The sequence below is a fragment of the Pleurodeles waltl genome, chromosome 3_1, assembly GCF_031143425.1.
Source record: "Pleurodeles waltl isolate 20211129_DDA chromosome 3_1, aPleWal1.hap1.20221129, whole genome shotgun sequence".
NCBI lineage: Eukaryota > Metazoa > Chordata > Amphibia > Caudata > Salamandridae > Pleurodeles > Pleurodeles waltl.
Genome location: NC_090440.1, coordinates 962336715 through 962360546, shown reverse-complemented (window position 1 = coordinate 962360546; position 23832 = coordinate 962336715). Strand labels below are relative to the sequence as shown.

At 43.8% G+C, this 23832-nt stretch overlaps 1 protein-coding gene across 5 annotated transcripts in view; it reads right to left on the bottom strand.

Moving 5' to 3' along the window:
- CNKSR1 (connector enhancer of kinase suppressor of Ras 1) overlaps window positions 1-23832 on the bottom strand; it is a 262699-nt gene that overhangs the window by 68065 nt on the left and 170802 nt on the right. For all 5 annotated transcript variants that reach the window (XM_069224001.1, XM_069224003.1, XM_069224004.1 and 2 more), the window contains one exon: window positions 7703-7773. In XM_069224001.1, coding sequence (XP_069080102.1) covers window positions 7703-7773 — 71 coding nt within the window. The remainder of the gene's footprint in view (window positions 1-7702; window positions 7774-23832) is intronic.

The window sequence follows — 23832 nt, the reverse complement described above, 5'->3', positions numbered from 1 at the left end:
GCAGAGGCAAGTGTGGCTCCCCAAAAAGAGCTACACCTGCCACCAAACCCTGACAATTTCTCTTCTTACCCCTCCCTCCCTCAATCCCATACCCAACAAAACACTTGGCAGGAGGTGTCTACAAGGCTTACTTCCCACATGGCAAACAGTCACCACAGATCAGTAGGTGTTGGACATTATCCAACATGATTAATGTCTGGAGCTCACTTCCACGCCTCCCATCATTCCACCTTGCAAACACAGACTATCACAGAAAGACAAAGACTGTTCACGGAGGAGGTCAAACCCCTCTTCCTCAAAGGGGCTATAAAACACGTCCCCTGCAGACAGCAAGGTACGCGAGTGTACCCCCTGCTGACAGCAAGGTACGGGACTGTACTCAGTGTAACTTTTAATACCCAAAAAAAGACAGTCCCTAAGACTCATTCTGGACCTCAGGTCCCTAGTCAAATACATCCTGTCAGAGCATTTTCATATGGTGACCCTTCAGGATGTCATTCCTATCCTAAAGGATGCCTATTTCTACATACTAATACATCCGGCTCATCATCAGTATCTAGGATTTGTGGTCAGAGGAAAGCACTGCCAGTTCAAGGTGCTCCCCTTTGAAGTCACTTCTGCACCTTTTCTATTTACCAAATGCCTTGCGGTGGTTGCTGTACATCTGCACAGACAGTTCATCCAAAAGTGCCACCCGCCAGCAGTGCCAAGAACACAGACAAGTTTCAACTGACCTGCTTCATCACTTAGGGTTTATGAACAACGCCACAAAAGTTCCACCTCCAACTTACCGTAACCTAGGGGCTATTCTCAACTCTGATGTAGCAACAGCCAATCCAAATCCTACCAGGATTCGGTTAGTTGAGGCACTGCTTCCCTTATTTAAACCAAATCAACAACTCACAGTCAGAACAGTCATGCATCTCCTAGGCATGATGGCCTCCTGCACTGCCATAGTACCTCATGCCAGGCTTCACATGTCAAATGCAAAAATGTTTAGTGCAACAGTGGCCTTAGGCAGAGGATCATTGGGACAATCAAGTGTTGATCGGCTGCTGCACTCATTGCTCTCTGCAGTGATGGAACACCACCTAACTGTTGCAAGGGGCAGCCTTTCCTTGCCCTAGTTCCACAGAAGATTGTTACAATGGATGCTTCTCTTACAGCCTGGGGTGCACACTTACAAATCTGACTGTACAGGGTAAATGAGAGACCAAGCTTCAGGGCCTCCGCATCAACTACCTGGAACTTCTGGCCATTCATCAAGCATTGAAGGATTTACTGCTGCACTTAATTGCAAAGGTTGTTCTTGTCCAGGAAGTCAATATGACAGCCATATAGTACCAACTGAAACAAGGGGGAAGGGGAGAGACACCCTCCACAGCTGTCTTGGCTTTCCCAAACCATTTGGTGTCATGCTCTCCACCACAAACTTAATTTGATAGCGGAGTACCTTCCTTGGATTGACAACGATTGTGCCGACCTCCTGAGGAGAATGCAGCACCAAGTCGACAAGTGGGAACTTCACCCACAAGTCCTACTCCATTACTTTCCCAGTTAGAGATTACCACAGATTGACCTGTTCACTACAGCAGAAAATGCCAAATGCCCAAACTTAGCCTTCAGGTTCCCACAGTCCAGCTCCAATGCACTACAGACTAAGTGGTCAGGGATTTTTGCCAACGCTTTTCCTACTCTCCCTCTTCTTCCATTTGTGGATCAGAGGCTTTGGCAGAAGTCCCTCACGCTCATCGTAGGGGCACCCTCAAGGGCCTGCCAGCCCTGGTTCACCACTCTGCTTGAACTCTCATTGATTCCTCTAGAGAGGCTCTGCAACAAGCAGGACCTCCTCATATAGAACAACTGAAAATATCAGGCACCCAGATCCCTTGCCCCTCAACTTTAAGATCTGGCTCTGGAGGTCACAGGATTTGTAAACCTTAATCGTCCACCTGAAGGCATGAGAATTCTCACGGAAGCGTGCAGACCTACCATCCGTGCATGCTACGGAGTCAAGTGGAAGAGATTTGTCTGTTACTGTTGCTCAAAGTAAATTGACCCACTGAAAGCCACAGCTCAGGACAATGTCTGTTGCTTAGTTCACTTGTAGCTTTCTGGGCTAGCCTTTAATTCCATATGATTACATCTGGCTGGCAAGGCTGACTACCATCAGAATAGACAACACACCAGTCATTGAAGGTTTCATGGAGGGTCTCAAAAGGGTCATTCCTCTCCGGGTTCAACCGGCACCCGCATGGATCCTCAACATTGAACTCACACAACTTATGGGTCTTCCCCTTTAGCCCCTCCACACCTGCCCCCTTCAGTTTCTCTCTTGGGAGATGACATTTCTAGCTACTATCACCTCACTCAGATGTGTCAGTGAGTTTTAGGCATTACCCCTGGAAGACCTTTTCATCCAAGTACATAGGGATAGGTTTGTCCTCCACAGCAAGCCCTAATTCTTCCTGAAAGTGGTGTCTCACTTCTACCTTAATCAGTACATTGACCTTCCCGTTTGTCCCCACAACCTGATTCTGTCACACAATGGGATCTCCATATTTTGGCTATAAAGCAAGCCCTTAAGTACTACATTGATAGAACCAGACCATTTAGAAAGACAGAACGTTTTGCTGCTTTTTACGAACCCCACAAGGGGAAGGTTCAATCGCAGTCAGGCACTGTCAGATGGCTAGTTAAATGCCTCCAGACATGCTATGCTAAAGCTAACAGGACTCTAAACACTCCTTCTAGAGCACACTCTACTCAGAAGGAAGAAGCCTCTATGGTCTTCATGGGGAACATCCCTGTAATTGATATAAGCAAAACAGCTACCTGGTCCGCATCAAACACTTTCACAAAACCTTACAGTGTGCATGTCCTAGCCTGCCAAGAAGTTAGTGTTAGCCAGCCAATTCTTCATACATTCTTTCAACCTACTGCAAAACCCACAGGCTACCCACCGCTTTTGGAAGGATTGCTTTACAGTCTATGCACTGCTATCTATAGCCACACATGCCTTGAATGGAAAATGTTACTTACCCTGTGAGCATCTGTTCATAGAATATAGTGCTGTATTTTCACATGCGCCTACCATTCCTTCCTCCCTGGATGCCAGTGGCCATTGCAGTGTCTCTTATTCTCTCTTTTTCCTCCTGTGCATAGACATCTCTTTATATGTCGCTTCCCTGCACGTTCCATCCTCACTCACCATGCGGGAAGACAATCTAGTAATGGAGTTCTTGATCATGCACATTACTGCCAAGAGGAGGAGTTACAGTACCTCATGACTCAAATAATTTCTTCGAAGAGAAACAACTTGCACACTTCCGAGCCCAACACTAGATGGCAGGACTATGCACAGCTTGTGAATCAAGAGCACTACGTGCCACAAACAGTTGCTTACAGGGTAAGTAACATTTTCCTTCTAATTGACAACACATTAAAGCCAGATCTATTGGCTTTGTCAATGATGGATAGTGGTGCTGGTGGCGTGGTACTTATGGTGGTGATTGAGAATTGGACGGCAGTGGGAGTGGTAGTATTATTGGTCCTGTTGATAATGGGGGTATTGTGATGGTGGTATAGATTGTGATATGAGGGTGTGTAGCTTGTATTGGTGATGGTCTTATTGCTGGTGGAGGTGGTATTGATATGTTTGATGCTATGTTAGTGATGGTGATTGGAGGGTGATGGTCCTATACAGAGGTGGATCGGGGGAGGGGGGGTAAGATTTGTGGTGGATACTCATATTGATCATGATTTACTAATGGTGTTGATGGGATATTTTTGGATGAGCTACTGTAGTGGGGTGATAAATAAAAAGCAATTAGGGAGCTAAGCTAGGATCAGAGCTGCACTGGAATCAGTACAAAAGCATCAAAAAACATGCCTGCTGCTAGGAAAAGGATTGCTTTCAGAATACATGCATGTATGATAAAAAAAAAAGTCCTGCATACATTCTAATGTAAGCATTCAAAAGGAGGGGAATGATATAGAAAACAGCCAAGGATGTTAGATGAGACAGCCAAATTCCCTAGAGTTGAGCTAAGTCATGATTAACAATCTCTCAAAGTAATAGCAGAAAAAAGCTTATCCAAATAAGCTAATAGTTGAAGTAGGCTGACCCAAAGCCCACTGTGTGTGTTGTATTCAATACATTTTGCAGACAGGTGCACTGACAACCAAAACCTAAAAATAATATTTTAGAGAGTGGGATCTTGCTTTGTTGGGGTGGTGGAATGGTCTCCTCAGATTTTGATCATTGCCCTTGACTCAGCAGTCCAGATCTCTACTACATTTAATCAACCAAAACCCAATCACTTTCAAACTGATCATAGTCCATCCAAAGCCTTAAACATCAGTTAATATTAGCCTTAGATCTCACAGTTGTGTTTAGCCCAAGAGGTACAAACGTATTATGGGCACTTACGTTGGACAATGAGATGCTATCGTATGGTTTCATTAGAAATCACAGGTGTAGGTTTTACTTAGCTGATACCAACATGCTATTCTTGTAGTACAACACTGACTGCAAACTGAAGCTTTTACATGCTATTACACTGTGTGGTGAGTTTCTGAATATGTATTTACTGCACATGATCAATGCTCTGAAAGAGTGCAGAGCTAAACGGCACTACATGACCATTTCAACTAGTGCAAAATTGTATTGTGGCTCTGGGGCAGCAGTGATGGACAACAGCCTTATTGACCAAGACTGCAAGAAAATGTACCACCCAGCCTTTGCCTGCAAAGAGCTTGCAGTGACAAAAAACACAAGGCAGCATCAATGGGTTGTAAAGTATACACTTTACTGAGAACTAGGTGCTCAAGATGCTTTCATGCAAGGGACATTCATTGGAACCTTAATGTAACTTAACTCAGAGGTTCCCAAACTTTTTCGACCTGGGGCTCCCTTGACCTATTGGCCACAGCTCCCTGTTATGTCACTTTTTTTTTATTTTTACAGGTGGGCGGAATGTAAGCCAGTCCTCAGAAGCACTACCATTTTTCTCCCTAAAAATAATTGTGTTAAAGCCGATAAAGGGCTTCTACGACAGGGACTTGTCTTGACTGTCTTGCAGTACGCACTGAAAGTAACCTGCTGCTGCAGGCCAGTGCACAGTTTTGTCATGCTCTTTCTGTCCACCATAGTGCTTTCTCCTTGCTCCTGGCAGGTTAAAAAAAAAAAAAAAAAAAACATTTTTGATAAAGGATTCTGCAGGACAACCCACACTTTCCAGTCTCACACAAGACAATAAACCTGATTCAGGCCTCAATGGGAGAAATATATTCTCCCGATTCTTTCTTTAAACCTCCCACTTTCCTCTGAAATGTTGGTATGTATGTGATTTCATGATTACCCGACTTTCCCGAGTAGCTGCAGAGAACGGACAGAAGTACCACTCCATCACTGTCCTGATTCCTAATTGTGCCTGGCCCTGCCTAAGATGACACGCTCCTTATTTATTAGGCAATACATCAACGCCCTAGTCCAAACCATTCTAGACGCTGACAGGTGTGGCTTCCATACCTCTGCCACATGGCATTACCACAAGGGTTACTCATGATAGCAAATGCACATTACAAAAACCTACCAAGTTTGATTTGTTTGCACTTTTTCATACTACTGTACAGCTCCATTCTAAACACAATGGCCCTCATTACGACCTTGGCGGGCGGCTGAAGCCGCCTGCCAAGATCGGACCGCCGGGCGGCTGCCAATGGCCGCAGCCATTATGAGATCCCCGCTAGCCCTTCGGGCGGAAACCTGGTTTCCGCCCGCCAGCCCAGCGGGGATCTCGGTCGCAACACAGGAGCCGGCTCCAAATGGAGCCGGCGTTGTTGCGGCCGTGCGACGGGTGCAGTTGCACCTGTCGCGCTTTTCACTGTCTGCTATGCAGACAGTGAAAAGCTGCACGGGCCCTGTCAGGGGGCCCCTGCACTGCCCATGCCATTGTCCAGTGGCATGGGCGGAGCAGGGGCCCCGCGAGTCCCCGTACCGTCAGCCTTTTCCTGGTGGTTCTAACCGCCAGGAAAAGGCTGGCAGTATGGGGACTCTTAATCCCCTGGGCAGCACTGCAAGCAGCGCTGCCCTGGCAGATTATATCAGTCGGGCCATTGTGGCGGGAAACCTTGGAATGACCTTGGAAGCACCGCCAGCCTGTTGGCGGTGCTTCCGTCAAAACAGCCCTGGCAGTCTTGGACCGCCAGGGTTGTAATGACCCCCAATGTCCTTAGAATCGAGCTGTACGGTAGTATAAAAGAAAAAGAATCGCATTGAAAATAAAATCAAACTTGTTAGGTTTTTGCAGTGTTACAATAAAAATTGTAAAACCAATCATGTTTGACTTGTTTCCACTGCAAGTCTTTCTCTTTCACACAACCGTGTGGCTTCATTATCTGTACAGTAGTATGAAAGACTTGCAGTGGAAACAGTGCTTAATTTGAGCCAGTGGTTTCCGGTGGGAGGAACCTGCACTTATTTTTGAGCGCCTGCACTTAGTTCACTTAGTTTCCTGCATCAGGCATTTACTGTGAGAAAAAGACATATGATAAAGACAAAGGAAGAGAAAGATGGAAAAGCTCCACATTGGGAGAAAGCAGAAAGCTGCAAGAGTGAGATAAAGGGGCAGAAGTGGCTGTAAATGGATTGAAGAGGCCTGAGGTGGCTTTAGGACCACTGCCTCAGTATTCTGTGCTTGCACATTTATTTGCAGCAGCCGTGTGTTTCAGAGGAGAGCTTTCTGCACGGCACTTTTTGTTTGTTTGTTTTTTTACAAATTAAGCAAGTAGCGGAAACAAATCAAACTTGATGGGTTTTACAATTTACAACATAACATTGCAAAAACCTAACAAGTTTGATTTACTTGCACAGTGATTCTTTCTTATTCAAACTTCGAACCGTATGGCTCCATTCTAAATGTAATGTGTCTTTAAAATGGAGCCATATTGTAATATGAAAGAGAAAGGATTGCAGTGCAAATAAATCAAACATGTTAGGTTTTTGCAATGTTACAATGAAAATTGTGAAACCCATCATGTTTTATTTGTTTTCACTACAAGTGTTTTTCTTTCATACCACCGTGAAAGCATTGCCAATGTTCCCAGAAAGCGTGCAGCACCCCTGGTGAGTTCTGGCGGCTCACGGGGTGCTGCGGCACACTCTTTGGAAACACTGGCTTAACTGAATGAGTTGTACAGTATGCCAAAACCCACAGATCGACAAAGCCATGTTTTTGTCAATTGTAGAGTACTCACTCATTGAACTTTTAATTTCTACAGCCCGATACAGCAAAGAAATAAACTCTGAATAAAATTATAAAAAGGGTGTCAATAAGAAAAGCAGCAAATAAAGCAAATGGTGCAGGTTCAAGTTTACATTCTACAGCAGAATACAAGGTGGATAGGTGTGAGCCATGCAAGTGGTGTCTGGGAATATGAATATGTCTTGTGTCCTCATGTCAAACACCTACAACACACATTAATGCTTACTGTTTTTGTTACATGGCTCCACCCCACTTATACTGTTGTCCTGAAATGACTGGGGACAATTTAAAACTTATTTGAAGGAGTAAAATGATTAAACTGCAGAGCCTCTGTGTTGTTGCTGAACTCTACACTTGGTGAAGGAGCAAGCAGTCTAGGCGAAACAGTTGATAGCAGGCACATGCCTCCATTTATACTACTCTCTGCAGCTCACCTCCTCTGCCATAGGCAGGTGTTTGGGGCTCTCCTCCTCTGGATCATCGACCTCAGACTCACTGTAACAATCTGAGGATGGAAAGAATAAAACAGACGCTTTAGGTGCAATGTTACATACAGTCAAAGGTCATGAGTATGAAAGTAGAAGAGGTCTCCTTTTATAAAACAAGGGGCAGCAGGACAACACAGGAGAAATGTTGTGACTATACTAAAACATCAACAAAATATTCCAGGCACATATCAGATATTCAATATTATCTACTTCATGTCAGCTCTCCTTTCCTATAATTCACTCAACAAATACTGAATAACCTCCTAAACCACTGATTTTCAAAGCAAGGCATTTTAAGAGAGTAGAAGAGAAAGGTAAGATCTCTGTTGAAATGTGAGTAAACCAGAAACCCATTAAAATGGCTGCATTCTAGAGTCACTGTTGGCCTGCCATATTTCACTCTCAGATTTGTGAAAAAATCTGATGAATATATTCTCTGTGCTTTACTAAAAAAAAAAAAAAAAAAAAAAGCAGGTATATGACTTTAGCAAAATGATTGGAAATTTAAAAAAGGACAAAAACAGGCAGGTTTAACTTAGAAGCACTGTGTTAATTCTTGCAGCGCACAAATAGTAATTAAGTGAAAACACATCACAAGAAATATTCCACATCAATTTAGAAAGATTGAGCAAACTTTATTAAATAAAATGGGACCAAAATGACAAAGATCCAATCAGTAGAACCAGAGAGATGCAATTTTAAAAGATGAAGTAAAAATTATGCCAAGAAGAAGAAAGCAGTAACTGTGGGTAGCTGGCTGCGCTAGGCAGGGACAGAGTCACAAGTTCAGGCTGACCGCAATGGAGTGCGGGCCAAATAAAGGAACCATGTCAGTTGAAAAAGTTACTGTCTTAAAGTTTGATGTGCAAAGTTTAAAACTTCAGGATTTTACAGGAGGAGCTCAACGGATACCAACCAAGGGTCCAGGACCTGGAGAGGCACCCCTTTGGGATCACAAATGCACTCCAGTAGAGCTCAAGCAGGTCTAGATGCAGGTGTTGGTAGGTTCAGCTAACGGTCCAGGCAGTGCCAGCTGCAGCAGGTCAACTAGGCAGTTGCAAGAAAGCACCTGGAACTACTAGTGTTCCTGTAGCTCAGAATAGAAGGTCAGCCAACTGACCCTTGGAATCACCCAGGTTAGCCTGGGATGATGGGAGGAGGTCCAATCTTCCTTCTCAGAGTGCAGGGCAGGCCTCAAGCAGCAGGGCAGTCCTCTGAAGAACAAGACAGGCCTCAAGCAGCAGGTCACTCCTCTGGTACCAGCAGGGCAGTCCTCAACTCATGCCACCAAAAGGTCCATGGCCTGGGAAGTCTAATGGAGAGCAAGGCTGGCCTCAAACAGAAGGCAGCCCTCTGAGGGAACAAGGCAGGCCTTCTTTAGTAATGTCCACATTTCCAGGAGTGTACTGATGAGTGTCTCAGGAGGTCCAATATGTTTACCTGATGCCACCCTTTGAAATGGGGGGAACTTTTAGTCCACCCTCATTCCTGGTTTTGGAAAGTTCCATCCTTCCACTTTCATCCTCTATCCAGGCTCCAAAAGATCTAGGGTGACAAAAGATTGGTGTCAAGTTCCTTTGTGAGTGTGCTGGAGGCAGCCCACTGAAATGTAAGTGGGGCAGTGAACAGCACAGCCCCTCCCATCCTAGCAGGCTGGCCATCTCCCTGCTTCACAAAGGTACTATTGTTCACAGTCTGGGTCCAATATGCATTGCTGATTGGGGAGCAATTAACAAGCCCTGACAGCCAGAAACTCTTACAGGACCTCAAAGTGTAGGGCAGAAAAATGCCAACATTCTAGAGGTGTCATTTTCAAAACTGTAATATAATATCCAGCTTTACAATTAAAGAGGATTTTAAATTACAATTTGAGTCACAACGTGATATTTTAACTGCTCTCAGTCATAAGTTATCACTTATTAAATGTAATAAGGTAACCCAATGTAATTCTATAGAAGAAATAGGCCTTACAGTAGTAAAAAAAAAAAAAAAAAAAAAAAAAAGAAATTTAGGAGTTTTTCACTACCAGGACATGTATAACTTAATAACACATGTCCTATATTTTAAACACAATGCACCCTGTCCAATGGGCTGTTTAGGTCCTATTTTAAGGTTGGCTTTTATATATTAAAAAGGAATATTTCGGCCTGGAAAAGGGTTTATTTTGTGAGGTCGAATTAGCAGCTTAATACTGTGTTACAGACTGTGATGGCAAGTCTGAGACATGTTTCAAAAGGCTACTTTCAGTGGGTGGCACAATGAGTGCTGCTGCCCACTAGTAGCATTTAACTTACAGGCCCCAGGCACCCATGGTACCATGTACAAGGGACTTACAAGTACATTAAATGTACAAATAAGGTGTGAGCCAATTGTGCCATGTTTAAGGGAGGTAGCACAAGCACTTTAGTACTGGTAAGCAGTGGTAAAGTGCACAGAGAACTAAAACCCAACAGAAGTGGGTTAAAAAAAGAGGAGAGGCGAAGGCAAAACGTTTGGGGGTGTCCCTTCAGAGAGGGCCAAGTTCAACAGACCCCATATTAGAAATATCGAAATGAAGAAAGAAAGACAGAAATAATCATTAAGTATGTTGCCATAAAGTTGTTTCTGGATATTAAAGCAATATCCACCTCAGGGTTGAAAGCTCACAGACAGTAGGCAATGAAAAGGCGCTACAGCAGTTAAATGCCAAAAACTGAAGAGATGCTAGTACAGTCACACTGAGGAGGAAGAGAATATACAATATGGAGGTCAAAGGTTCTGGACGGAAATAAATGAAAAAATCTGGCTGCACACCTATATGGTGCTCTGTGTGCAAGGGGGTTGGGAGGAAAGGGAAGCGCCATGCGCTAGCCACCCGTTATGTTGGTTAGACTTGGCGTAGCAAAGGCCCTTTTCGTCCGCATTTGCAGCTGAAAGGAAGTTGCCTTCAGGAGTGTTGGTTTCAAGTCGCAAGTGTAGGATTTTTTTTTTCCTCTTTCTTTTTAACATTACACAACATATTTTGGAAATTTGGTGCTCTTCCCCATGGTGATTTGAGATCCTATGAAGATTAAGATGCACCCCACTTTTACGTTTTTAGAGTCTGAGGAGCATGTCCTCCAAGGAAGGGAGAGCTTGGACAGGGACTTTCAACTCATGGATGCTCTCGAACAGCAGCATGTGAAGCAATCCTAGCATGTTGTCCCCAGAAAGAGACAAAGTGCGGGAGACTCCAGCATGACTTGGGAAAGCCTGAGTGGGGTGCAGTGGACTTGGTGACATCATCGTTCTTCAAATCCAAAGGCAAGCGGGAGCTGCAGGGCCAATGGGACAGGGTCTGCTTCATCTGGGGAAGAATGATTTGATGTAGACCACGAGACTGGAACTGATTCAGCCCATCTAGCGAGACTTGGGAGATGCTGAAGGTCAGTGTGGTGAAAGCAGAGGTGTTCTGGTCATGGTTGCTGCCCAGGAGGGTGTGGAGAGGGGTACAGAAGTCAGCTGCAATCAACAGGGCCAGGAAGGAGTTAAACAGAGAGATGAAGGGTTTTGCAAGGTCAAGGGGTTTAGGGCAATATCGCACAAGGAAACAGTATTCAAATCTCCTTCCTTGTTCGTGGCTTCCATGATGGGGGAGGGAACCATCTTTCTGGTGGCAGAGGATGCAAAACTGTGGACCTGATTAGGTGAAAGCTAGGCGTGTAGAGGGAAGGAAAGGACAACGGAGGCAAGAACTGGAATGGAGGGCCTGGTCCAAGGGCAGGCTCTGCAATTATATTGTGGATTGTGAAGAGAGGACCACAAGTTCTTACTGTATGGTTAAAAGTTGTGTGCAGTTTCAGAAGTGTCCTGGGGGTGGGAGTTACTTAGGGGAGGCAGGATGGGGTACGGTTTACAGTTAGTTTAGTTGGCAGGATTGTTAGTGCAGATCAGGTGAAGTAGTGTGATTATGTCCTCCCAAATAGCAGTGGTCAAAGGCACTGGACAGACAATACAATGGTCAAGAGTCGCATGTCACTGTTTGACCAAAGCCAGATTGGAGATAACATGCAGGGCACACTTGTGGTTCGGGGCAACAAGAAATCAATAAAATGTCACATAATTTGTTTAGCAGGAGAGACCATCGGGACAATGGAAGTATCACATCACAGTCTACATGTGCTGACTGTGAGATATACTGTAGCACAACGGCAGTGTGCCAGCCCAGCAAAGGAAAAGCTGTGCTAGGAAACAGGATGGTCAGTGCTGCTCTCCCAATTATGAAAGCCCATGCCTCCGATGGGAGAATGAAGTAATGGGAACCTGATGCTCCTGGCATATGACCAGTCGGGTGGCTTTTCAGAGAGTGGCCAGAAAGGCCTTTTACTGTAAGCCCTGGAACATCTGGAATGATCTTTCAGAGTTTCAGAAAAGTGGCAAGAAATGCTACCATCTCTTGCTGCCTGGTCATTGTGATTTCTACTGTGAAGCCTTAGCAAAGTTAAATTCTAGTGTTTTAACTTGCAACATCACATTCCAGATGTGTGGAAATGGTGGCAGTGTTAAAATGAAGTGTTTGTAGATGGTGACCAACATACATTTGGCCCCCTAAGTGGCAAAAAAGTTATCAGTTAGAATTCAACCTTCTTTACTTCCCAGGTTTGCAAATTGGTACTAGGAATACCTATCTCAGTCCCTGGTGGCACAAAATAACTGCATGAAACTATTCCAAGTATAAACCTGTACGATACAATGAACCAGGTGTTTATCTAGTGACATCACAAATATTTATAAACATGGGTGATGACGAGGCTTTCCATTTTGTATACCTACACGAATACATGAATAGGCTTTGGACTTCGGGCCAGTTAAAAAGGAGCCAGACAAATCCAACTAGAGGAGTCGGGACCACATTAAGTCAAAAGAGCTGTACACTAGTTGCCAGGAGCAAGAAGAATTTCCAAGCAATTGATGGGATATCACCCATCTTCATAAATTCGAAACTCAATGAGCTAGCTTCATTTATAAAATAGCAAGACTCCTGAACATTCCCTTTTTCAAAAACGCACAGTAGACGGGGTCCCCTTCTCTGTTCACTCTTGCAAGCTACGGGAAGGATTAGAGAAAAAGGATTTTCAACAGCTAGCCAAATTCACAAAGGTAATAAAGATGTGGGTGTTCTCAAAATCCTAATTCAGCAACGTTACAGACTTGAAGTTCCCTCCTGTCTGAATACGCAGTGTGAGAATTAAACCGTTACATTCCATTTGCAGGCCCCCACACAGGTAAGAAGCTGGCGCGTGTCACTGCATCAAGTCTAGAGCGCAGCTCGTGGGCTTTCACACAACATCACACCACACTACTCATAGTTCACACCGCAACCAAAACCTTCTGCCAGCCATGCACAACAGAGTTGTTACTTACTCTACCAACCAAAAGTAATCAGCTTTGGGGCATGGTGAAGGGGTAAGAGAGAAATGTCATAGAGACAGTACAACAGTATAACGGTTCCTTAAGTGTACAGCAAAAGAAAGTATGCAGTTCACCAAATCGCAATACATATTTCCTGCACATCTACTGACAAGCTATTTCCTAGCGTAGCAACAGCCTTGCCTTGGGAACAATCCAGGACCACAATCCGAGGCCATGCACACCTTGCATAGACATTACCAACAATCTGCAAGATCTGCACACCACACACAAGACGCAGGCCCACCACCCTGTAAACAATTTCTCTTACTCAGACACAAACCCTATAGCCAAGGTATGTGCCCTACTTATATTTTTCATTATTTCTACTTCCGTAATTAATCTTAAATGAGAAGTAGCAAGGTCAGAGCAAAGTGCAACTCAGTGGTAGAATCTGGAACCCCTCATAAAAGCTCACCGACATCCATGTCATTGATTAGGGTTAGATGAGGAGAACCGTTTCAACGTTCTCCGAGAGAAGGTTAACCTGGAATAGAGGGAGGCTAATCTTACACAGAACCAATTTATTGGAATCTGCATCCAGTACGTCAAAGAGGGATTCAGAAAGATGATATTGTCTAATTGGACTTTATGTTTGTTATTGATCAGCTGCCTCATAAACAGAAGAGTCAAAGGAATGATATTTCCCAATGCAACAGGTCAAAGGCCTTTCTCAAAGCGGCTCGATCCGGTCCAATTCAACACAGAACACAAATTATTTTGAAAGTAGGGGACAGCATATGGAACAGCATCTCAGACTGCACTGAATGGAGAAACCACTGATGGGGGGTCTTAATGAAATCTGATGAAGCTGCCAGCAGGCTTCGAGACTCAACAGTGCCATGACCCAGGATCTACAACCAACTTTCCTTTGCAAAGCAACACACGAGTCACAGAAGTGCTATCCTACATGTTTTTACAAAACACTACAGTGTTTTCCATATACAGCAAAGGTTTTTTTGCAATTACTTAAGTACGGGCTAGACGGCCATATGGAAACACTGCATCACAAGTTATTTAAGGGAAGGAGCTCACTTTCATCTGACCATGTAATTTCCAGGTCCTACCACACTGTCCATGAAGAAGTATGGACAGGCTGATTACACACCTCTTACTCGACTTCAAACTTATTAAATGGCAGTCCCCACTGGGCATACAGGATTCTGTGAGCACTGTTTAAAACATAATCATGGTTTTGCTGCATTTAACACATGATGTAGTACTTGCTGAATAATTTTCAGATTCAACCAAAAACGTTTTCTATTCAAACAGATTAAATGTTACTAAACTGAAAAGCAACCCATGTAGTTTGACGTCATGGCAAATATTTTGCAAAGGGTTAATCCGTCACCATCCGTCAGTTGCTGATTGTTGCATTCAGGTGTTCAACAGGTACTAATGAGACAACTTTGCCCAGTTAGCATTAATAGTTATAATGACAAAATACCTAAATAATACTGCTACAGACTGTGCCCCATAATGTACTACTTATTGCAGCATAATTTTGTTAAAAATGCTGCAAAACATGGTACTTCACTGCTGCATATTCCAGTGGCTGTGCCCTTAAGAGACGGGGGACTGTGTATATATGACAATAAACATATTTTTACACTCGCCTCCTGTCACCTGCACAACCAAAATCAACTGTTGAAAACTCTCAAAGTGCCATAACCCATTGGCCCTAACACTTTTCTCAAAAGAGGCCGAAACAGCAAACGTCACACACACTAAGCCTTCTCATTTATTCACCATAGTCCGACTCCTTTGCTCCGTTGCCCTTGCTCTCTAGCTCCCTTCTCGGCCAGTACATTTTGGTTCGGCAGCAAGAACTATTTGTTGATCTCTAACACCAAGGTTCAGTCATTTTTGACAATGGTGTATCTTTAAAGGCATGAGTCAAGCGGCCCCCCATTCTTGAAATTGGAAGTACAACCTCCTTATGACTTTCGAGCCTTATATCCAGAGCCGGGCCCTGAACGGTTTTCTAGCTAATACTATCACACTATTCTATCATCTCTAGCTCACCTTACCGTCCTCTCCAGTTGTGTACCTAGACTACTACAGGCCCTTCCTCAGCACTTCTGGACCCTGCTCACTGTTATTCCTGTAGCAGACACGCAAGACACCTTTGGAAAGGCAATAATGTCATTCCGACCAGAGACACCTGCTAGTTCTGTGTGTATTTTGTTATCACACAATTACACTTACTTTCAGAACCTGAAGAGCCATGTTTTACGTAAGTTGATAAGTGGGTGACTACAGTAACCACACATAGACTCATCTCCTTAAAAACTTAAATGAATGTTTCCTACGTAAAAGGACACCTAAGTAACCCTAACACCAATGACCGAGCCATGATGGGAGATTGTGACCTACTCAGTATATGGAGGTTCACTCATCTGTCCGTAAAAGATTATAATTTCCTCCCATGCATTCACGGTACTAACGAGGGATAGAATACTTCCTCTCTGTCTTTCTTACCCCCTTGTAGCTCCAAATGTGAGATACTTGAAAGGTCCCTCTCAGATCATGCATTAATGATGATAAAGCTAGAATCGGGCCTTGTACTACCACCTTGCAAGCCTTGACATCATAATGCATTATGTGCAAGGTGCAGACTATCAAGGTGGTTACAGCACCCTAACTTATGTATACACTGGGCATGTGCCACTTATGAAAACAACTTGGAAACTCATAGAATAGCTGTAGAAGGGACATTAAAGCATTCATAAGAGGAAACATGAGACTACGGCTTAAATCATTTAAAGTGCTAGCAGACAGACAACCAGAGTGTCTAGGTTTAATTACAAAGCACTACAACTCTCACAAATGGCATTGGTGCGTCTAGAAGATCAAACCCCGGTTCTCAGCATTGTTAAAACAGTCCCTGACCAACAGTCCACTAGAGCTCCCTACTTCATGATGCAAAAATACCGACTCTGCTAAGTAACAAGCCAGTTATCCAAACAATATTTAGATTATGTGAACCCATCCACAGGTGACTGAAAGTGATTGCTACGTTTCATTAACAGGTCCCCATATGACACAACACTGGTATTTATAAAAGAGGCTATACCATCAGTTGGGGGTACACTGGTGAACGCTAGGCTCCAGACACTAGACCAAGTGTGAGATGGGCACATGAAGTCATTCCACGCATCACAAAGCAAATACAATAGTAAGGACCCAAACTTCGGCGGTCTCCACAATTAAAGCCCTGCATCAAAAGTTGAAGGAGGGAAACGACATGGCTTTCCCCATGTCTCTGATATCAGACTATGTTTTGACAAGGGACTGCCATAAATGGGTGATGTTCAGCTTCAACATGATCCCAAAAGACAAATCATTCCCTAAACCTCTAGAGGACTTTCTACATCATACCTGGCAAGGACGTCTTAGACTGGAGTTCACTGGAGATGAAAGACCCCCAAGTCCTAGAACTCCACAACATAGGTATAAGGAAGGTCAGACTGAAAACCATTCACTACAAAATACTCCAAACTTTCCCTGGACAGCGCAAAAACTAAACAGCCCCAAATCGTCTGGCGGCTCACTGCTGTAGATTTACATATCTTGTCTGTGACTTACTTAACCTACTAGATCAGTACTATCAAGCTAAAGGGGATGCAACCGAATGCCCTCTAGCAGTCTGGCCCTACTGCATAACACAACAGACATCCTAAACATTTTCTCTCACCCCAGACAACGGTTAAACATTACCCTAGCTAAAGATAATGCGTGTGCACTGAGGCACTGGAGATCCTTCAACCCACCAACACACAGGGGGCAGTTCATTAAAAAGCACAAATGAGCCTTTCACATATGGTAACTTTTGTTTTTGAGATAACTGAAAGAGGGCTGATTCTAATTGTGAAAAACACTCTATTAAGGATAGTCCCATCACCTTCCTCTACTTATTTACGAAAGCGGTTCATGCAACTGAATGCTATAAGCCCTGAACGTACAAAGAAAGGGTGGGGCAGGTGAGACCTCGATGTGAAGCACCAAGGACTGAGTTATAAAGGAGAAAGTTTCACCTCATTTGCTTCGCACTGTAATTCGGGTTACTGCCCTACTTTAACTCAACAGTTAGAATACTTATTTGGGGTCGACTCTGATCATTATGTAGTGGATATGGTGTTTCCCTTTAATCTTTAGTTGACTTTTCCATTACATGAAATCAGTTTTTGAGAATCTAACAGCATGCATAGACCTGAGAGAGAACCACTAATATTGCTGCTTTTATAGAACATTTTACATAGGAACTGAAACAAAAAAGGACACACCTGGACTTGGTGAAGATCAAAAGTGCATTAACCTGCTGTCAATCTACCTGTAGAAAAAGAGCTAAAGAGTAGCTTGCGTTCCTTTGTATCAAATACCTGCATGTCTGAAATGTCTGAGGAGCAGGTTAATGGCGGGTCCATGGGATATCCTGGACAAGAACTCACTAAGCTCAATGGACTGGACTTTTGGTAGTAACCCCTTCAGAGGAGGGTACCTTTGAGGAAATAATTATAGGGCATTTGGAACTGGACTTTGGCTTGCACTCTAAGGAAGCAGGTTCATCTGTTTCTTCCAGGGACAGCAGAGACTTTCTTCCTCTACAATCTAGAGCCAGGTCACCCCCAGAAGTTCTCAGAGGCATAGGTTTGTTCAGGGATTGGGATTCCGAGTTATGTCTTAATAATCATATACCACTGTTTTTCCCAGACAGATTTTGCAAGTCCAATCTGCAAAACTTCAATGAGGGGAAAGGGTCAGAAAAAAAGGCAACATGTGGAATTCCCTGCATTGAATACCTCACTGTCAAGTAAAAAACACGAAATAGGAGGTACTACTTACTGCACTTGGTAAATATCTCACTCTGGAAAAATGGTATTAACTGGTTGAGGTATGCGCCATAATTCAATCTTGTCCCCTTGTAACTGGAGATGGGGTAGAGCAGAAGCAGATCGATGTACCACCCTGCACAATAGGCTTATTTGCCCAGACATTTCTGCTTTTGTGAAATCATGAGCAGTCTAGTCTGCTAGTAAATGTACATGTTTTATTTTATTTTTAGATTAAGAGGCACTGCAGGAGCCACTTCTCGTACCATGAAAGACTAACTTTGATTTTTACATCACTTTTGTTCCTTATGTATTTGTTCTTACATTTTTCAAAAGTCCATACAAACAAGTTACTTACCTTAAATAATGCTTTTTCTGATAGATACAATATCTACCAGCAAATTCCTCACCTTCTAAATATCCCACGTATCAGTCTGGAAATTTCTCTAATAGCTCTCCCACATTAGTGGGGAGTGCCAATTGCTCTGCACATGCCACTGTATGACATCACTGGAGCCACAAAGAACACCCCTAGGCGTGCTGATGTCAGTTACCATTCTATTTTGTATTGTGCCATCGAGGCTGACAAATGATACCATCACAACTAAGATAGGTGCGCCTTCTGTATAGATTCCCCAAGCAGTATCACAGCTAGAGGTGGGAGCATATATTACTCGACCAGGAAATCCTGAAGAAGTGAGCGAATAAAGTTGCAATCTCTTATCACTTAAGAACCCAAATAGCTGTGCTTCTTAGCAGATGGGAGGACAAAAATTATTCGCTGCAGATTTCTGCTAGAGGAATCCCAAACCCCCTTGCCAGGGCAGAAGTAAAGGATAGGTCTCTAGAAGAATGAGCACAAATACCTTCAGGCGCATCCTTGTGAGCCACTGAGTAGCATAGCTTGATGCCCAAGAGGATCCATTTGGACAATTGTGAATAGCCTTTCTTACATTTTCCAACATTCCCCACAAAGAATTGGTTATTCAATCTGAACTCGTACGTTCAATCTATGATGAAGCGTGTAGCTTTTTTGTGGTCAAGGTGATGAAGTCTTTCTTCCTCTTTAGCAGTGTGAAGAGCAGAATAGAAGGAAGGAAGAGTGATGGACTGACTCAAGGGGGAGGGAGCAACAATTTTAGGGCAGAAGGCACCCCTGTTACGTAACACCAGTTTGTCAGGGAAGAAAGTGGTGAAGGGTGGCCTCACACTGAAAGTCTTTAGTTCACTGACATATTGAACTGATGTGATAGCAATTAGGAAATTTGTCTTGGATGGTGCTGCAACTGTACAGCCATGCTGGGCTAAACAGAGAGCAAAACAGAAGATATCAGTCAAGTGAGCCTTGAGGGGATCCAGTACCTTGTCTGCATACCATTTAAGAAATCTGGCACTTCTGCCAGAATAAACAGACTTGGTATAGAGGTGTCTAGATTATAAAATTGTCCACTATTTCAGGGTGTAAAGAAAATGAAATCAGGTTTCCACACTCAAACGCATGTGGGTGGAGGCTCTGGAAGCTGGGGTGTAGACCTTGCCACCGAGACAGAAAGTCTACCCGTGACGGAAACAGAGTGGAGGGCACAGGGAGAGGTGAACAAGGTCCACATACCACACCCTTCATAGGCGGGACAACGGGGATTACTTGGGCCCACCTAGACAAATCTTCCTCAAAAATGGAGGAATTAAGGATATGGGAGGAAATGTGTACAGTAGTGGAGGAGTTAATTTGAGGTGAAACAAGTAACGCAACACTTCCTATATGGATACCGGAGGGCACAGAATTTTGGGCAGTGATCATTCTTGCAATTGGCAAACTAATCTACATAAAGAATCCCCAACACTTGGTAGATATCCTGGACTACCTCTGGGTTAAGGCACCACTCATGGCTGGCAAGAGAACACCAGCTGAGATTTTCGGCTCGCACATTGAGTACTCTGGCCAAGTGATTTGCTACTATGCAATTCTAACAGTCACGAGCCCAGGCCTAGAGTTGCAGAGCTTCTCTGCAGAGAAGAGACAAGCCCAATCCCACCTGCTTATTGATATTTGTGTTGTCTGAAAAAGGTGGAATAGCATCCCTGCTTCTTTTCCTGCACTGGAACTAATTACATGCACCCTTTAGAAGGAGGTTGAAGGATTTGTAAGTGGTACAGAGGGAGAGACTCTGAGCGGGGAGGTAAAGGAGGAAGTGGTTCTTGGAAGGGTAGGTTACACGCCTTGTCTACAATTTCTAAGACCCAAAGGTCAGATGCGATGGACCCCATGCTTGTAGAATGGAGGATACCATTCTCCAACTGGTAGTGTGTGTTGTGGTAGAATAGAACTAGGGCTGCTTGACTGTTGCTGCTGGGGAAGAGAAGAAAGTGGAGGAGATGAGAGGAAGAGGTAGGTCAAACATTCTTCCTTCACCCCACTCTCTGTATTGCTTGTAGAGAAGGTTAGATTGTTGTTGTTGCAGGATGTGCTGCTGTCTGCCTTGAAAGGAAAATCAACAGCTAAAGCTTCGAAATTTTCTGAGCTGCTTGTAATCATGTAGCTGTGTTTGAAGACCAAGGATCTGGCTGTTGTTCTAGAGCCTTTCAAGTGCAGAGTCCGCCTTGACTCCAAGGAGGTGAGAACCATCAAAGTGGAGGTCCATTAAAGTAGATTGGACATCCTGGAGAATATGGAGTTTCTGAGCTAGGAATGGACTTGTGCCCATAGCTCTGGCCACTGAATCGGCTGTGTCCAGGCCTTCTTAGAGGACCTGCTTGGCAGTAGCTTGCCGGTCTACAATCCAGCCAGAAAAATGTCCTCTAAGATTGTCTGATTGATTGGGGGTAAGTGCTTGTGCAGAGTCCCGCAAAGCATGTACATATCTTCCTAATAAGCAAATGGCATTGATAGATTTTAAAGTCATGTTGCCAGCTAAGAAGGTTTCTTTATCGTACTTCTCCATTTTCTTACACTCCCTGTTTGCAGTGTTTAGTATCCTTCCCAGCCTGGAAGCATGCAAAGATCACACCACCCATGAAGCTTTTGATTAGACGTCTTTATTAATCCAGATACAATCACACGCTACAACACTGATTATGTCATAGATGTAACTAACCACACCGTAACACCTCCCAGCAAGTTGCACAATCTCCTCTTTAAGTCCACCCAGAACTGAAGGGCCCTGGTGCTCCTAGTCTCACCACACTACATCTCCCTCCTTTTTAAATGAAAAGTGCAGACAGAACCTCAGCGCTCTACAATGAGTCATCAAGGCGCTCGCACTGGTTAACCAGATCTCTTGGTATGAGGAGATGAGCCTGTACTCTGATCGAGTTTCAGCAGAGCAGAATCCACTGCTTGATCTGGACTGTTAGGTGGAGTCACCTCATCAAAGACTGTAGAAGCTGACAAGTGTTTAGGTAGGTGCCTGAAATGTGATGAGTCCGGTGTGAGGATTTTGCCTGAATGGCGGGCCGTCACCAATCATAGGTTTGACATCAAAAGGAGTTTCTCTTTTCCACTTTTGCTTTTGTTTAACCAGTACCTAGTCACCTTCATCGAAGACTGTTTCCTGAGTGTGGCAATGTCTTTCAGGGTACGTCTTCATCTTGCATTTGAGAAGTGTCTTATTGAATTCACAACTGTTGAATGGCAGACCATTGTTTGATTTAAAAATGGCAGGCGTTCCCCACTCTCCAAAGACATTGCACAGTTGCTCGATAACCTTGTCATGAGTAGTTGATGACTACCATGAGATGATGTCCATTTCCCAAGGGCCCAAAAAAGTCAACAGCTACTCTTTCCATGCCTAGGTAGGGACATCAAACATGTTCAATGGGTGCTGGGTCACTTTAGGGGAAAGTAAGTTGCACAAATGGCACTCTGTTTTAACTCACTCAACATGATGCTGGAACCACACTCAATCTTTTAGGGATTTTTTGGTGGCTACAATGCCACAATGTCCTTCGTGAGTCAGCTCAATGACTTGCTGCTGGAAGCTCACAGGTATCACAATCTCTCAGTACAACACCTTCATTAGTTACAGATAGTTCATCCTTGGAATTAAATATCATCCTCCAGGGTTTGAACACTTTTCTTCCACAACTGAGTTGAAATGATGTCTTCAAGAAAGAGCATGAACTTGTCAGCATTTGAAACAACAATGATTTGTTCAATGGATAAGGCTGCCGGCATACTGGACCTCACAAAGGAAATTAATGTACTTGTCAGCTGTTTTAGACGTCGAGCTGTGTTTGGGTGGAGCTACTCGTGAAAAGTAATCAGATAGATTCTGATTTTTACCTGGCCTGTGCACAATCACATAAACATACTCTTGCAGTCTCAACGCCCACCTCTCAACATGAGGGAGCTTTTTGGCTTTTGGAGCCCCAAAAATTAGTGAGTAGAGCTTGGTGATTTGTGACAATGGTGAAGCACTATCCATACAGAAACACATAAAAACGTTCACAGGCTCAGATGACAGCCAAACTCTCCTTTTCCGGTTGAGAGTAGGCTCGTCAGTATCAGACAAACCTCAGCTGGCGTTAGCAACGATATGACTCTGAGCATTTGGATGACCTTGATGTTGACAAGGATCGCTTCTAATCGCACCAGGCTTGCATCTATATTAAGTTCAGTTCATACCTTGCGGTCAAAATAGGCCATTCTCAGATGCATTCTCAATCATATGTTTTATCTTTTTGGAACTCTGATCACATTCTGTAGACCACTGAAAAGGAACATCTCGTTTTGTCAACTCTCTCAATGAGGCACTCATGGTAGCAAAGTCACATATGTATTTTGAGCAATAACTGGCCATGCTCAAGAAGGATCGTAGCATGGAGACATCCTCTGGGGGACAAGTAGCTGACAGTGCTTGCACTTAATGTGAGTCAGGAGTCATTCCCTCATCAGAGAATATGTATTCAAAGAACTTAAGATTGCTTTTATGAAAATCACAGCTACATTCAGAGTGAGACCTGCACAGACAAGTGGTTTGCATACTTCTTTAAGAGCTCTGTCATGCTCCTCCTGGGTTGCTCCAAACACCAATATTCATCACTGTAGTTGAAAGCATGAGAACATGGTGGAATTATGTGACATATAACATCCTGAAATATTTCTGCAGCTGATGACATAAAAGATTGAGCTTTGGTGTATCTGAACAAAGCAACACGAGTCGAAAAAGTGGAAATGTACCTGCAGTTTTCTTCCGGCTTGAGTTGGTGATATCCTTTGTTCAGGTCAAAACAAAAGAAGACTTTGGTGCCGTTCAAGTGCATGATCATGTCCATGATGTGCTCACCAGGACGTCTTTCTCTGTGGATTGCTTTGTTGGCCTGGCGCATATTAACACAGATGTGCACTGCACCTCCTTTGTCCCTTTCGGGCACTACCACTATAAGCAAAACCCACTGTGCGGGACCTGTTCACTGACAGTGGATGATGACTTTGATGAGTCTTTGCAGAATGAGCCTGACGATCAATTTCGTCTGGTTTCTACTTGTCGTAACTGATGTTGCTTTTGGGCCTTGTGGGCGTTGGGAGAATGTTTCTGGAACTTTCTGGCATCCATTTTCTCTTCTTGGGGTGACACATTTGGTTTCTCTTTTGCCTTGCACACAGTCAAAAAGTGGTTAGCTTTTCCACAACCTTTGCACATCTGCCTTATGGCTGGACATTTACTCATGTGGCATGTGAAAACCCATATTGAAAACATTTTTTTCTTCTTTGAGGACGTTGATTTGTGTGCATCTGTGGAGTACTTGTAATTGCTTTCCATTATTAGCACAGATTCATTTTTTCCTGTTCTGCTTCCATGTCATCCCCTAGTTGTT